The 17,725-nt window shown below is 34.8% G+C and overlaps 1 protein-coding gene across 1 annotated transcript in view; it reads right to left on the bottom strand.

The window, feature by feature from the left end:
• Positions 1-145: 145 nt before the first annotated feature.
• Positions 146-17,725, bottom strand: part of LOC111511075 (Friend leukemia integration 1 transcription factor) — an 85,872-nt gene continuing 68,292 nt past the window's right edge. The window contains exons 4-5 of the mRNA XM_074174408.1: positions 2,607-2,844; positions 146-556 (exon numbers count right to left, since the gene is read on the bottom strand). Of these exons, the coding sequence (XP_074030509.1) occupies positions 238-556; positions 2,607-2,844 (557 nt within the window). The 3' untranslated portion in view covers positions 146-237. The remainder of the gene's footprint in view (positions 557-2,606; positions 2,845-17,725) is intronic.

Genomic DNA, 17,725 nt, shown 5'->3' on the forward strand with positions numbered 1-17,725 from the left:
ACAAGTTTGTGGTCGGATTGTTTGAAGTTTTGTTTGCTGAATGTGAATATAGAAGAATAGCAAATTCTTCATCAAGGTTTGAAATTTGTGCATAATCTTAGACCATAGCTTATTGCCAAAGCGTCCATAAATAAAAGATAGACTCTTGAAACTTTGAAAGAAATTTATATAATTTTCAGTCGATCTTCAACCAAATTCCATTTTCGATTTAAATCACTACGACACATAATATACGCGTCAGTTGAAAGGAGGTCCTCTAGGATCGAACGTCCCCGGAGAGTAAGACCAATAGCCTGGCGGCGGAAATAGCCCCGACTGAGTGTGCTGCGTTGATCCGGGCAATATGCTGGGCAGCCTAGGATTACCGGAGTGCGTCGCAGGATAGAGCGCCGCACCCAGTTCGCTCTGGTGAGGTTGGTACTTGTGGTAAGAGGGCATCAAGTCGCCTTGACCCTGCGCTTGCGCTTGACAGGCCGCCATGAGGCCGTGGAAGTCGAATTTGTACGCGTACCGTTTGCCGTGGACTTTTGACATGATGTTCTTATCGTAGTAGTACCTGGAAAATGATTATCATTATTAATATGGTAGTGGTGGATTGGAGCAGTTGGATCTAAAGATCGTGAGTTCAAATCCCCCTTCGACCAAAATTGCGAAACTGCAGACCAGTCGAGTTTATACTCAAAATTACGACTCCAAACTCAAAATTGAGATTTTAAAGTGAAAATTTCGACTTTCATCTCGGAACTTCGACTTTAAACTCGAAATTATTACTTTAACCTGGAAATTTCGACTTTCTTGAAATTTCGACTTCCAACTCAAAATTACTACTTTGAAATAGAAATTACCACTTTATACCCACTTAAAATTACGGCTTAAATCTCGTAATTTCGAAATTATGACTTCAAATCAAACTCGATATTACGACTTCATACTCAAAATTTCGACTTTGAGTTCGAAATTACGACTTCAAACTAGAAATTACCCCTTTATATCTACTCGAAATTTCGACTTTAATCTAGAAGTTTCGACAATAAGCGACTTTGAACTAGAAAATAACCACTTTATACCTTCTCAAAACTAGGACTCAAATCTCGTAATTTCTAAATTACGAATATATAGGTACTAAAAATTTCGACTTTGATCTCGAAACTTCGGATTTAAACTCGAAATTACGACTTTAAACTTAAAACTGCGACATTCAACTCGAAATTTCGAATTTAATCTCAAAATGTTAAATGTCATTTAACTCGAGATTACGATTTTAAACTCAAAATTGCGACATTAAACTCGAAATTTCGACTTCAAACTCAAAATAACGACTTTAAACTACAAATTACCACTTTATACCTACTCAAAATTAAAACTCAAATCTCGTAATTTCTTAATCACGACTATAAACTCAAAATTTCAACTTTGATCTCGAAACTTCGGCTTTAACTCGAAATTACGACTTTAAACTCAAAATTGCGACATTTAACTAGAAATTTCAACTTTGAACTCAAAAATAATGACTTTAAACTAGAAATTACCACTTTATACCTACTCAAAATTAAGACTAGAAATTTCGACTTAAACCCCAAATTAAGGACTTCAAACTAGAATACCTACGCATACCTACGCAAAATTAAGACTCAAATCTCATAATTTCTAAATTACGACTATGAACTAAAAATTTTTACTTTGGTCTCGAAACTTCGGCGTTAAACTCAAAATTTTGACTTTAAACTCAAAACTGCGACATTTAACTCGAAATTTCGACTTTAAACTCCAAATTGCCACTTTGAACTAGAAAATAACTTATCTAATACCTACTCAAAATTTCGACTTTAATTTCGTGATTTCAAAATCACGAAATTGAAGTCACGTAATGTCGAAATTACGACTTCAAACTCAAAATTGCGATCTTCATCTCAAAAATTCGACTTTAAACTCAAAATCGCGGCTTTCAATTCAAAACTGCGACACTAAACTCTAAATTTTGAATTTAATCTAGAAGTTTCGACTTCAAGTCATCAAAATTACGACTTTAAACTCAAAATTATGACATTGAACACAAAATTTCGACTTTGAGTTTGAAATTACGATTTTGAACTCAAAAATACGACTTCAAATTTAAAATTTCGACTTTGATTTTCGAAACTTCGAATTGAAATTCGAAATTAGGACTTCTTACTCGAAATTTCGGCTTTAAATTTAAAATTACGATTTTCATCATGAAATTTAGACTTCAAACTCAAAATCACAACATTGAATTCAAAAGTTTCGACTTATATATTGAAACTTCTACTTCAAACTTGAAATGACGACTTCATACTTCGACTTTAAATTCAAAAATACGATTTTGAACTCCATATTACGACTTCAAACTCGAAATTACAACTTTAAAGTAAAAATTACGAGATTGACGTCGAAATTTGGAGATTGAATTCGTATTTTCGAATCGCATCCGTAGAATCGTCTAGCTACTCACTAAAAATAATTTAACCTCATGAAAAAATAACAACCCACAACCAAACATTTAATATCCTTTCATTTTTCAAAAAACTAGATACTCATAAAAAGTTCCCGTACACACCTACTCAATCAACTGTTCTTTGCCATCTTACCTGAGTGCTCGGCTGAGCTTGTCATAGTTCATGTTGGGCTTAGACTTCCGCTCGCCCCAGCGTCTCGCGACCTCGTCGGGGTCGGTGAGCTTGAACTCCCCATTGGTGCCCTCCCACGTGATACACGCCGCGTTCGACGAATCGTTCAGCAGCTCGAGCAGGAACTGCCACAGTTGGATCTGTCCGGAGCCCTGCGCCACCAATCGGCTTGTCGCGGCGTTCAGCAGCTGGTAGGGATCTGAAGACGAAGACGATTTTTGAGAGTTTATAGAAATCCAATTGTTTCGTTTTGTTCATTTCGAGTAAGTTCGGTGAGTTTAGAAACTCTTAAGTCGTCATAGCGGACCCACAATAACATTACTGAAGACTTGGATGTGGCTTACAGAAAAAATACTAATTCGAGCAAATTTATTGAACACGATAATGACAAAACTTCACTTTCAGAGAGATCAGGAGTATCTACATAGAAATAATAATATATAGCATATACTACTCGACACTAACAATCATTTGTAGAGCAACTTCAGATGAGAAATAAAACTTATTATACCCCTAGCACCGATACATAAATTTAAAGCGTGTGAATACATGAATTAACTCAGCATTGAAATCGAATAATGAATATATCGAATATATTCCAATCCGAGGTTCTGTAAATGCTCGCAAAAGCCGCATATAAGAATTTTAGAAATATAAATTCGCAATTACCTACTACCTTTTCTAGCGGAAAATGTCTCTAGCGGAATCTGTTCTGAGATATTGTATAAATGCTTGGAGTGGAATATACCTACACTGTGTCCGTAAAGTATGGAACAAATTCATTTTCAGCTAAACAGGTCATTTTAAGAAATAATCCTGAAACACGTCGATTTTTGATGTTAATTTACCGTATTTTAAAATAATAATCTAATATTCAGGGTGAATTACGTTCGAGTAATACGTCACCGTCATTTTTTTTAAATGGAACACCCCCATTTTGCCTCAATTTTCGGATTACTCTAGCTGAGCTGATTCCAAAAATGTATCACATGTTGATTCCAATTGGTACAGGGTGGACAAAAATACAGTAGTTGTGTGTGTGCTAATAAAGTAACGCGTAACATTCTTTATTAGGTAAATTAACAATATTATCAAAAATACTTATTGTCTAGCGGCAATTGGTTTAAATGTAACACCCCGTAGTTTGCTACATGTTTAGAGTAATAAAAATGAGCTGTTTCCAAACATGTTTGGTACTTGTGGTCTAGCAGACAGAATATGAAAGAAATTATTTCTTATCTACATTTATAAAAAACATAGTCGTCTAGTTTTTTGTGAAATATCATTATTTGTTTAGTAATTTATTGATGTTCAGTGACAGTTTAATACTACAATATTTTTGGTATTCGTGAATATTCGAATGATTGCTTAGATTTAATTGGAAGTAGAAATGGAGTTAAGTGTAAAACAAAGAATTGAAATACTTATGATGATTGGGTATGGAGACAGATCGCGAACTCAGATGGAAGTGTGCAATTTGTTTAATGATAAATATCCAGAAAGACCTATAACGCGTTCAACAGTCAGTAAGCTGGAAACGAAATTTCGAGAAACTGGTACGGTTGCAAATGTACGCAAATCAAGTCGTCCCCCTGCAAATGCTGATACAGCATTAGATGTTTTACTGAGTTTTGAAAAAGATGCGCACACTTCTGTTCGTAAAGTTAGTCGCGAAATCGGTGTTGGCAAAACAACGGTACACAAACTAATGAAGCTTGAAAAATGGCATCCTTATAAAATCAAACTTGTGCAAGAATTAAACGAAGATGATCCCGATAGACGACTCCAATTTTGCGAAGAAATGATGGATAAATGTCACCGAGACCCTCTCTTGATACAAAACATTATTTTTTCTGATGAGTCCACTTTCACGTTAAATGGTGAGGTTAACCGTCAGAATTGTAGATACTGGGCAAAAGAAAACCCCCACTGGATGCGTGAGCATCATACACAATACCCTCAAAAGGTAAATGTATGGGCTGGAATTGTACGAAATCGAATCATTGGACCCTACTTTATCGAAGGTAATATAAACGGGGCAAAGTACCTTGAGTTTTTAAGGGGGTATATCTCGTACCTACTTTACGTGATTTATTTCCCAGCAGACGTAATCCTGGAGGCTTTGATGGAAGTTTATGGTTTCAACAGGATGGTGCACCTCCACATTATGCCGTAGATGTTAGAAGGTACGTAGATGAAATTTTTCCGAACAGGTGGATTGGTAGACGTGTACCCACTGAATGGCCAGCGAGGTCACCAGATTTAAATCCTTTGGATTATTTTCTGTGGGGCCATCTGAAGAATGTTATTTATGAAACGAAACCAGCAAATATTGAAGATGTACAAGTGAAAATTCGAACAGAAATAAACAATATTACGCAAGAAACCATACACAAGGTTCAACAAGAATTTGTACACCGTTTGGGTTACTGTCAAATTCAGCAGGGGCTGCATTTCGAACATTTAATATAAAGTCATGTATTCCAGCATATTCTGTCCGCTAGACAATAACTATTTTTGATAATATTGTTAATTTACCTAATAAAGAATGTTACGCGTTACTTTATTAGCACACACACAACTACTGTATTTTTGTCCACCCTGTACCAATTGGAATCAACATGTGATACATTTTTGGAATCAGCTCAGCTAGAGTAATCCGAAAGTTGAGACAAAATGGGGGTGTTCCATTAAAAAAAAATTACGGTGACGTCATTACTCGAAGGTAATTCACCCTGTATATTAGATTATTATTTTGAAATACGGTAAATTAACATAAAAAATCGACGTGTTTCAGGATTATTTCTTAAAATGACCTATTTAGCTAAAAATGAATTTGTTCCATACTTCACGGACACAGTGTATAATAAAACAATTAATCGACTTCAAACAACACAAAACACTTTAATGAAAATTCTGTCAAAGAAACCACACCAACTATATAAGATAAGTTTATTAAAACAACGTTAAAAATGAAAACAATAATAAAAATTAATTGGCGCTCCGCGGGGCGACTTCATTGATTCCAGTGGCGCATTTGCTTTTTCAGCTGCAGGAAAACCCGGAAAAACCTGCAGCACCACATCATCTGAAGATCTTGATCTACTAATGTCCTCTCTTTTGTAAAACAAACTGTAGGGTGTCTCCAGAGGCTCTATATAAGATATTGAGATCTTGAATGTCAGGGGTTTATATATTCCTATCAATGTATTCAGAGGATGTTCAAAAACAAACAAGACTACGAAAAAATCTGGAGGGAAAATATATAGAGTGGAATCTATATAACAAATCTATATATCTATAGGTATACCCAAAATCAGATTCATACACAAATATTTAAATTTTATTTTGGACCTAAAAGTCAAGCACGGTAGAATAAAACAACCAGTAGGCTATCTTACCACGTGATCTGCCTGAGTTGCCGGGGACCTTCAACCGCTCTTAGGATGAGATTCTCATCCAACGCGTTCAGTGCTGTAGTACCGAAGGGTTCGACGGTAACACGGGCATCGGATTAGTTTTAATAAACGGTCGGAAATTGATATTGTGTTTAGTTTATTCGCTGTTGTTATCATTGTTTTTAGTTTCCATAGTTGGTTAAGTAATTTACCACAAAATATTCCATAATAACCTTAAATTTCGTTTTTATATGAGCACCCGACTATGTTAAAAAAAACGAAATTGGCTCCACACTTCGTTTCGAGGTCAACAAGAACTTTGTGAAAATATGAATGAAAGTAGTGGGAGTGGACTTACTGGTTGATTTTTACTGAGTCAAGCATACAGGGTGTTCCTTAAACACATGCTAATATTTAAGGAGGTAATTCTTAGACCCATTTTAAGAAAAAAACTTCCTATGGACGTATGTCCTGAACGCCTTAACTTTTGAGATACAGGGTGGCAAAGTTTTCAAAAATAATCAGTTTTTCAATAATAACTGAGATAATTTTGTAGACACCTTTGGCATATTTGGTACATATGTTCCATGCCTCAAGGCGCATTTTCTGATGTACACAAATTTGTATTTTTTCAAACAGTGGCATCCCTACGGGTTTCGCATTGAATATTTTTGGGGAAAAAGTACTACGCCAATGCTTTCTTTTCAAAATAAAATCATTTTTGAAATCCTCATTTATTTTTGAGAAAATTTGATCTCCTGGTATTTCTTTGTCCGACGCATAATTTTCACTCAAAAATATAAAAATCGACAGAAAGCAAATTAAGAAATTAGATCAATTGTAAAATGAATGAGAATCTGAAAATTGCTTCATAACGCATTACCAATTCCCTAATAATATTTGAAAACATAATCTGCAAAAAAATAAATTTTTCACAAAAACGAGTTTTATTTTATTTTGTGACAGTAAGTCTAAACGAATAGCACAAATTTGTTAATTAGTAATAATATCAAAACTGATTATAAAAATTGTTGGAAGTGACCACCTGCACTTAGTATGCATGCTTCCGCCCTTCTACGCATGGAATTACGCACCCGTTCAAATATTCCCGGCGTATTTTGTATAGTTTCACACGAGGCAACTATTCACTCTCTTAAATCTTCTAAAGTATTAACGGGAGTTTTATACACAAGAGTTTTAAGGTGACCCCATAAAAAAAAATCTGAACTGTTGAGATCGGGGGATCTTGCTGGCCATTGCTGAGGTCCTCCGCGACCTATCCAACGATTAGGATAAACTGTATTTAAATGGTTTCGGACAATAACACTGAAATGAGCAGGGGCGCCATCGTGCATGTACCATATTCGATTCCTTAACGCAAGTGGCACATCTTCCAATAACCCAGGTAAGTCTTCTTCGAGAAAGTGTAAATAATAACGACCATCAAGGCGTCCTGGTAGAAAAAATGGGCCTATTAGATGATCACCTATAATTCCTGCCCATACATTAACCGAAAATTGGTGTTGGAAATGGGTTTCGGTTATTGCATGGGGATTTTCTTCAGCCCACACATGATTGTTATGGAAATTTTAAATGGCATTCCGAGAAAAATTTGCTTCGTCTGTGAACAAAATTTGTGTCTCAAACTGCGGATTTAGTGCAATACTTTGTAGATACCACTGACTGAAGTTCACACACTGTGGAAAATCTCTGGGGAGTAATGCCTGCACTCTTGAAATATGGTATGGGTATAACAAAAAATCAACCAAAATACGCCAAACAATTTGATGACAAATATCCAGAGTTCTAGCGATCTTCCTCGTACTCGTCTCAGGATGTTCCTCAATTTCTTGCAGCACCGCTTCCTCAATTTCAGGAGTTCTTACTACACGAGGTCTACCTTCTGGAGTCCCTTTCTTGAAACTACCAGTTTCTCCAAGTCGACGATGAATATTTGAAAAGGTTTGGCTATCTGGTAAGGCACGATTAGGATATCTTTCCTGATAAATGCGCCTGGCTTCTGTTGCATTACCATCGGCAAGGCCATATACGTAATGCATTTGCGCCATTTCCGCATTCATATAATTTACCATATTTACTGATATTCAGAAAAACAGCGGACTACAAAAATAACTTCAATAACACTTCAAAATCAATCAAAACGCGCTGTGACAGTTTTAAACACCAACACCTTACTTTAAACCAACATCAATATTAGCTACTGACGTTTGTACATACAGAAAATTCGTTTTTTATTGCTATGGTGGGTACGCTGTTTTTTCTGCTTTTAATCTTTAAAAGAAATCACATATCGACAAACTCCATATTTCCAAGAGGTGCAGTAAATAAATTCTGCTACACGTCATTTATTCCAGGATAACTAAATTTATGTTTTCAAAAATTATTAAGCGGTGCTGCGTTATGACGTAATTTTAATTGAGAACAGTGCATCTGACAACAAACAAATACCTTTTAGATCCTTAATTATTTTGCAACAAATCTGATCTCTTAGTTTGCTTTCAGTCGATGCACGATACCGCATCAGATTTTTAAGGAATTTATCCTTAAGTAAAGCGATTTTTCATTTTTTGAGCGAAAACCATGTGTCGGACAAAGAAAACCCAGCAAATCAAATGTGCTCAAAAATGTATGGAGATTTTAAAAATGATTTTTAATTCAAGATAAAGCAGTGGCGTAGTATTTTTTTCGCCAAAAATATACATTTCAAAACTCGTACTCGTAAAACTCGTTATTAGTTATTAGTTATTAGTTGATTTGAAAGGGTTATATTTTTAGGAGTGATTAATTTTTTGGGAAAGAAAGTTTTTGGCTTTCTACGACTCCATCTGATACAAAAAAAATGTATGAGAGAATCTTCCAAAGAAAGGAAGGATTAATCAATTGGAAAATAAGTAACTCTATACATGGATGTGTAGATCATGCAAAGAAGTAACTTTCAGACACAAACTGAAAGAAAGTCCTCCTGAAACAGCTACTTTCATATAAACATTGAATTACACGAAAGAAAAAATTCTTTCGAAACAAATACTTCTATATGAACACTGAATTATACAGAAGATACTTTTCTCTATTCAGTTTGTATATCGAACATTCGTGGAGGAATAAGAATCAGATATCATTCACATGAGTTCTACTTTGAATGAATGGTAATAAATTGTACTCACATGGAACACTGTCACCCTAACTGGTATACACGTGTTTCGCCTTAAGACACTTACCCTAAGGCTTTTCAGTACCAAATTGGATAACATTATAGAAAATACACACACTTCATTCATGAATTACGATTTTGAATGTCACGAAATAAGCTTGATCTGCTTATGTCATCGATGACATCGTAATGACATTCATTCACCTATTTGATTTAATCCCAGCCATGAGGAATCTTATTTGATTTGAAAGGCTTATATTTTTAGGAGTGATTAATTTTTTGGGAAAGAAAGTTTTTGGCTTTCTACTACTCCATCTGATACAAAAAAAATGTATGAGAGAATCTTCCAAAGAAAGGAAGGATTAATCAATTGGAAAATAAGTAACTCTATACATGGATGTGTAGATCATGCAAAGAAGTAACTTTCAGACACAAACTGAAAGAAAGTCCTCCTGAAACAGCTACTTTCATATAAACATTGAATTACACGAAAGAAAAAATTCTTTCGAAACAAATACTTCTATATGAACACTGAATTATACAGAAGATACTTTTCTCTATTCAGTTTGTATATCGAACATTCGTGGAGGAATAAGAATCAGATATCATTCACATGAGTTCTACTTTGAATGATTGGTAATAAATTGTACTCACATGAAGAGCCTTAGGGTAAGTGTCTTAAGGCGAAACACGTGTATACCAGTTAGGGTGACAGTGTTCCATGTGAGTACAATTTATTACCATTCATTCAAAGTAGAACTCATGTGAATGATATCTGATTCTTATTCCTCCACGAATGTTCGATATACAAACTGAATAGAGAAAAGTATCTTCTGTATAATTCAGTGTTCATATAGAAGTATTTGTTTCGAAAGAATTTTTTCTTTCGTGTAATTCAATGTTTATATGAAAGTAGCTGTTTCAGGAGGACTTTCTTTCAGTTTGTGTCTGAAAGTTACTTCTTTGCATGATCTACACATCCATGTATAGAGTTACTTATTTTCCAATTGATTAATCCTTCCTTTCTTTGGAAGATTCTCTCATCCATTTTTTTGTATCAGATGGAGTAGTAGAAAGCCAAAAACTTTCTTTCCCAAAAAAGTTATTAGTTATTATTAAAAAACTGATTATTTTTGAAAACTTTGCCACCCTGTATCTCGAAAGTTAAGGCGTTTAGGACATACGTCCATAGGAATATTAGCATGTGTTTAAGGAACACCCTGTATAACAAAAACGGCGAACTACGAACGGAGCATTAAAAGTTTCATTCTCGAAAAAAATACACTGCATTTTTTAAGGACAAAACACAAGCACTACAGAAAAATCGTTAAGGCGCTCTCAGAGCGGTGTCTGTGCGAAAGTAGTGATTCACATTGAATTTGAATCGCTGGAGTTAAATGCATTTGGAAAAGCGTTCCCAGGAAGTTCTTCCACATAAACACCGTTCTCCAAATGAAAGAGTTCTTAAACAGTGAAGTTCGAGGTGTACTGAGTTGAACATAAAAATGATGAGCAGCCACAATCCGTCGCGTATTTCTGATATGTACCGCTCTTGGTGAAATGTGCCAAGTCACTTGAACATTTTACGTGAAAGTATCTATAGAAGAGACACAAATCTCCAACCTTTCATCGACATTCCAAACCATCAAGGTTGCAAGTGATGTTCGCGTTTTCAAGCAGGCGGATGGCTCTTTTCTGGATGGAATCCAGCAGCTTCAGGGTACGCTCAGGGGCGGTTCCATACATGAGAACAATACCTAAAGAAGGTATGATCTGAGCTTTATAAACCATCCAGTGTTCCAAGCTTTTGAGAAGCAACCTTTGCAATTCCAGAGAGATGATTGTGCCAAGACATATTGGTGTCCATTTTAACTCCCAACAAACTTATCGAAGCAGAAAGCGGAATTGTCTGATTAATTTTCAACTGATACACACTCCTCTAATACCTACTCTATCTATTACTTATCCTTTCTTCATTTTTCTATCCCATTACCCTAACCAACCCAACTAATATAAAATAATTCTTATGATAAATTTCGAATGCATCTACTCAATATTATCATTTATATTTTTCAAAACTCTCACTGTATAAAAAATGAATTGAGATACCCAAATAAAAGAATGGAACACTACACATGCATAGGTATGTTCTATGCTTCCTTTGTGTTTAGATGTATTTTCTCTATAGTAGATATTGCACCAAAAACAAAATAAAGAGATCATACCAACGGAAATTGGAAAAAATGTATTAAAAATGTTATACAAGGTGACACAGAAGTACACATATAGGTACTTAATCTGATAGTATTTATAAAATAAAAATTGAGATGTTCGTTAGGACTTTTTTCAGTATACGGGGTCTGTTCAAAAAATAAGGTAAATGTTCAAATTTCGATGGCAACGAAGATATGTGTTTTGTGTGTTCGACAAATTTCTGCTATCGGAAAAAAATGAATCAGATAATTTGCATCAAATTGTGTGTGAAAAATTAAATTAAGTGGTGAATATTGCAGTAGGTATTCGGTGATTGTAATCTGAGCCAGAAAAATGTTTACAAGGGGTGCAAGCTTTTCAAAAAAGGTCGAGAAGATGTGAATGACGACGCTCACCCAGGACGTCCCAGCACGTCAACAACCGATGAAAATGTTGAGAAAGTGAAGAAAATTGTTATGGAGAATCGTCGAATCCCTATTAGAGACGATGCTGAAAAGGCCGATATGTCGCTTGGCTCATGCCAAGCAATTTTTTCAAGTTTTACTCACTGTTTTTTTTATTACCGTGGCGTAGTATATCAGGAGTTCTTGCCACATGGTCGTAAGGTCAATAAGTATTATTATCCGCTTGCGATAAACAAGACAAAAAAAACGTCAGGTATTGTGAAAAAACAATTCATAACTTTTGCACCTGCTCTCTCATCATTGCTTGTTCGTAATTTTTCATCCGAAAACGACACCGTAATCATACCATAGCCACCGTATTAACCAGATTTGGCCCTCTGCGACTTTTTTATGTTTTCAAGATTGAAGAAACCCATGAAAGGACGGCATTTTGCGACGATAAGTAAGTATATAAGGAGATAAAAAGCAAACCGCTGAGAGAGCTGAAGGACATATAGATACTAAAAACTGCATATCATTACTGCTTCGGGGATTGGAAAAAACGCTGGCACAAGTGTATTATATCTGAGGGGGCGCTGCTTTGGAAGGAACAGAATAGATTTGATGAATAAATAAATATTTCTTGAGAAAAATCAAAATTCATCTAATTTTTGTAACAAACCTCGTATTTATGAAAGTTGAAAATACCAATAAGTGCGGTACATTACCTTTGAACTGTTTTGAAGTTACACATGTGAACGTGTTTGTTGGTCGTTACGGCTTCCTTTAATTTCTTGGGTTGAAAAATGGTAATTTACTCTTTGAAAATGAATACGAAAATAGCATTTTTGATCTAAGAAATATTTATATTGAGTACTTACCTACATACTATTTTATTTACTGTTGTCATTCTAGTTCGTCAAAAGACGTGTCACTATCATTCATATTCGTTAAGAATTGTTCAATTTTTGCTCTATATTATCTAATTTCCACATTTTTTGCTCCATTTTTGCTGTACCTGCATGATCAATGCATTTTTTCCACTTTTCTTATATGAAACTTGACTATAGTATTATGCCCCACAACATTTTTTTTTATATCAGCCCAAATGGACTCAATGGAATTAAATTCGCAGTATGATATGGTGGTAGCCATACAAAATTTCATTTTGAGACTTAGCCATTTCGTCAATAATAAATACATTAATAATATTTTTTCTGTACTCATTATCTATTGCTAAAAGTTTCACTTCAATTAATGTTTCTATAAATTGGATACCTACTTTTAGACTGCTATGCGGCGCGGCGTCTTGAATATCAGATTTCCTTGACGGTGACAAACCTACGCCTGTTCCATAGGCGTAGGTAGGTGTTGTGGGGTATATGATTTGATATAACAAATATCATAAGATCTTTTATAGTTATATGAATACGGTGGATGATTGAACTTTGGTTTCACTGTCATAATCATATACCCTTGATTCGCCACCAGTTATGACTCTTTCAAATAATTTTTTGGAACGAAATTTGCTGGCACACGTTTCATGTCCAAAATTCTCAAAAAAGGTGTATGACATGAGTCAACTAACTTCCTCGGCAACTTTTCCAAAAGTGATTCAAATAGTCTCCATGACAATTTTCTTCACTTTCTCAACATTTTCATCGGTTGTTGATGTGCTGGACGTCGTCATTCACATCTTCTCGACCTTTTGTGAAGAGTTTGTACCACTTGTAAACATTTTTCTGGCTCAGAGTACAATCACTGTATGCCACTGTCATACATTTTTAACACAAACTTTGATGCAAATACACTTTCTAACTTATATGCCTCTCACCAACAAACTAAACATGATAAACAGCTAAAACTGTGAGCATACGTTCGATAAGATTGTACCAACATGAAAAAAATTGAAAAATCACTGATCAAATGTACGTAGCCTGCGAAATTTGAACATTCACCTTATTTTTTTAACAAACTTCATATAACACAATACAGGCATTGCAATGCCTAAGTGAAACTTGCTCATTCAAAATAATTATGTTATAAGTATGTTATACAACGATTTGTATACAGGGTGTTTCAAATTCGATCCTCACCATTGGGATCTCGGAAACTATTAGAGATACGAAGATGGTTGAATTGGGGCAAAGTTGCGCATTTACCTGACTAATAACATGCCGTCGAGAAAGTTCTGAAATTCCAAGTATATCCGGAGATATCCGGAAAAAACAGAAATTTTGGAAAATGGTTTCTAAGGATTCGAAAATAAATTGCACTTTCACATTGCCACTCTTTCCCCAGTACATAATGGTGTTTTCAGATTTGCTATCCGACGTTTCGTCTTCCGGCCACCATCATCAACTTTATTTTGCTACATTGGATTCTTTCTGTTTTGAATAGAACCAGATTTTACATTTTCAATAATGTATCATAAGTTATCATTCTTTCTCGAAAAATTGAAGATATTGAAAAAAAATGAATCTTATCATAATAGGCTTTGACTTGGATGATTCTAAATTTGACTTTCAATTCGTTACATTCAATGACATTTTGTTATTGTACAAGTCATTGATTTTTTTGCAGAAAATGGCTTTCACCAATAAAAAAAAAGATACCTATGATACAAATTTATTAGATACAAATAGATACGATAGAAACAGTGTTAGCACATCGGAAATGTATTTAAGCTCGTATCCCTAAAGACGACAGAATGGACCAGAAAACTAAAAAAAATGATAAGTAAATGAGGGATGTATGAGGTTAGTTAGACATTGTGTCCTTTTCAATAAAAATCAATAATGTGCAGATAAACATGAACCCGGGGAAATCTACACGTCAAATTTCCCTCGAAATGAATATTTGTCATACAAGTGATACCTATGATACAAATTTATTAGATACAAATAGATACGATAGAAACAGTGTTAGCACATCGGATATGTATTTAAGCTCGTATCCCTAAAGACGACAGAATGGACCAGGAAACTAAAAAAAAATGATAAGTAAATGAGGGATGTATGAGGTTAGTTAGACATTGTGTCCTTTTCAATAAAAATCAATAATGTGCAGATAAACATGAACCCGGGGAAATCTACACGTCAAATTTCCCCCGAAATGAATATTTGTCATACAAGTGCTTGGAGACATCTCAAAAAAGCGGTTTAAAATGTTACAAAATACCTGCAATTATCTCAAAAATATCATGCAGGTGATCCCGAAAGGCGATTAGAATTTTGTAATTGGCTAATAAGAAGACCTATTTTGCTGGAAAATATTGCGACCTCCAAAACACACGAGGGTACTAAATCACCTGTCAGCTAACGTCAAGGACAGATTCAGAGACAAATTCAAAATACTTAGATTTTAATGGGCGCCAGGTAAATTCAATCCTCAAACACCCCATGTGACTAGCAACACTCCTAATTTACCAACCAAATTTTGAAATAAAAGATTAAGTACCCAAAATGATTTATTCTATGGTCTCAAAAAAACAATGGTATGAGAACTTATCTATCTTACAACGTCAATAAAAAAAGACAACGTCTTCATAAATCAAACAACATTAATTCAATGATTTATCTTATAACGGCCATAAAAAAACAACGACAACGTCTTCATAAATCAAACAACATTAATTCATCAACAACATCAATTCAACGTAAGTTGCTACATCTTTCCCATTCAGTACGAATAAGTATATGAACATTCATATTATGCGGAATATTTACCGAACATATCAATCAGTATCCAGAAACCCAGAGCTAACTAATATTGTTTTTCAGGCGATATGGCTCTAATATGTAAGAAAACCTTCAGGAAGTGATCAATAGCAATCTATGCAATACATATTCTTAAAAAGGTAGAGAATAAGGCAGACAACGGCTGAAAAATGAGGGGTGAAGAAAACTGAGAAACATACAATAACAACTACCTATTTCAACCTAGCGAGGAATTTCGGATTTCCAACGTCGGTAGGCAATGCGAATGCGAAGTGAATGATAAGTACTGATCACGGCAGTTAGTCAGGGAGCATACATATAATTCTTTTACATTTCAGGTATGGTTTTCTATGGAACGGTAGTTTCCATTACTATGATGTTAAATGAATAAAATCAACTTGTGACTGAATTATATTGTTGATATCCTCTGAATAAAGATTTTTAAAAGGAAAGGTATTGTTCTGAAAGGTCATATAGGAGCAGTTTTGATCTAGTGCTAAATTGAAACGTAACAATATAATTTGGACAGATGAAAGCACTTTTACGAATTGTGGGATATTCAACCGAAATAACGAACACATTTGGAACATTAACAACCCCAGGCAGTTCCGAAAAATTCAACCTCAAGTGCGATTTAGTATTAACGTGTGGGCAGGAATTTACAAAGATAGAATTTTGGGTCCTCATTTATTTGACGGAATTCTGAATGGAGAAACCTATCACCAGTTTTTAATGTCGATTTTCGAAGACTATATGGATGATCTACCTTTGGCTAACTATAACAACATCTGGTTTCAACATGATGGTGCTCCACCGCACATTATCAGACGAGTATCTGATTACCTGACTGAAAGGTTTGGTGATGAATTGATAGGGAATAAGCTGGTGAGGTGGCCAGCAAGGTCTCCAGACTTGAGTGTTATGGATACATTCTCATAGGGTACACTGAAAAATAGAGTTTATGGTCAGAGGGAATATCAAAATATTGAGGACCTTCAACACAGCATTATTGTTGAAGAGTTCGGAAGATTGAAGAGAAGAGAAATTAATCGTACAGTGAATAATATTCGAAGAAGGGCACAGTTGTGTAATCATGAACAAGGCCAGCAATTTGAGCATTTGCTGTGATTTACTTTTTTTGTCTTTACATTTCAGTTAATTATTGTTATTTGTTCAAAGTTCTATTTTCATTGAAAAGGACACAATGTCTAATTTAAGGTAATTTCATACACACCTCATTTATCAAATTTTGATTGTTGATTCTGTCCCCGTATTTTTTCATGGCTTTTTAAACGAGCCGAACTGGGTGAGATTTTGATCCAATAACTTGAACATAGTTCGATGTGGTTGTCGTCTTTCGGGACACAAGTTTAAATACATTTCCGATGTCCTAACACTGTTTCTATCGTATTTGTAATAAATTTGTATCATATCTCTTTTTTTCTTCATTCGTGAAAGCCATTTTTCGCCAAAAATTCAATAACTTGCTCAACAACAAAATGTCATTGAGTGTAACAAATTGAAAGTCAAATTTAGAAACATCAAAGTCAAAGCCTATTATGATGAGAATTAATTTTCTTCAATATCTCCAAATTGTCGAGAAAGAATGTTAACTTATGACACATCATTGTGAATGGAATCTGGTTCTATTCAAAACAGAAAGAATTCAATGTAGCGCCCATAAGAAAAAATAAAGTTGATGATGGTGGCCGGAAGACGAAACGTCGGGTAACAAATCTGAAAACACCAACAGAGAAAAAGTAGCAATATGGAAGTGCAATTAATTTTCGAACCCTTCGAAAAATGAAGCCAGAAAAAAAAACATTTTCCCCAATTTCTGTTTTTTCTGGATATCTCCGGATATACTCGGAAATTCAGAACTTTCTCAACGGCGTATTGTTAGTCACTCAAATGTTCAAGTTTGCCCCAATTTAACCATCTTCGTATCTCTCATAGTTTTCAAGGAAACACCCTGTACTATATTGAAATTATATTGGATTTTATTATATTATTCTAATTATTGAACTCACCATTATATATCATATTAGCAGAATGGAGCTTGTGATGTACAGAGTGTGAACGAACAGCCAGCCTCCTGGCCACTAGAAAATCTTCCGGAGTACAACCGGGTGGCAGCCTCCACATGGCTGCCTTCTAAACTCCTAACATTTTTCAAAGTTCATAGCACCACGAT

Source organism: Leptinotarsa decemlineata, unplaced genomic scaffold (assembly GCF_025532065.1).
Source record: "Leptinotarsa decemlineata unplaced genomic scaffold, Ldec_3_MD MMD2_tig00000576_RagTag_RagTag, whole genome shotgun sequence".
Lineage (NCBI taxonomy): Eukaryota > Metazoa > Arthropoda > Insecta > Coleoptera > Chrysomelidae > Leptinotarsa > Leptinotarsa decemlineata.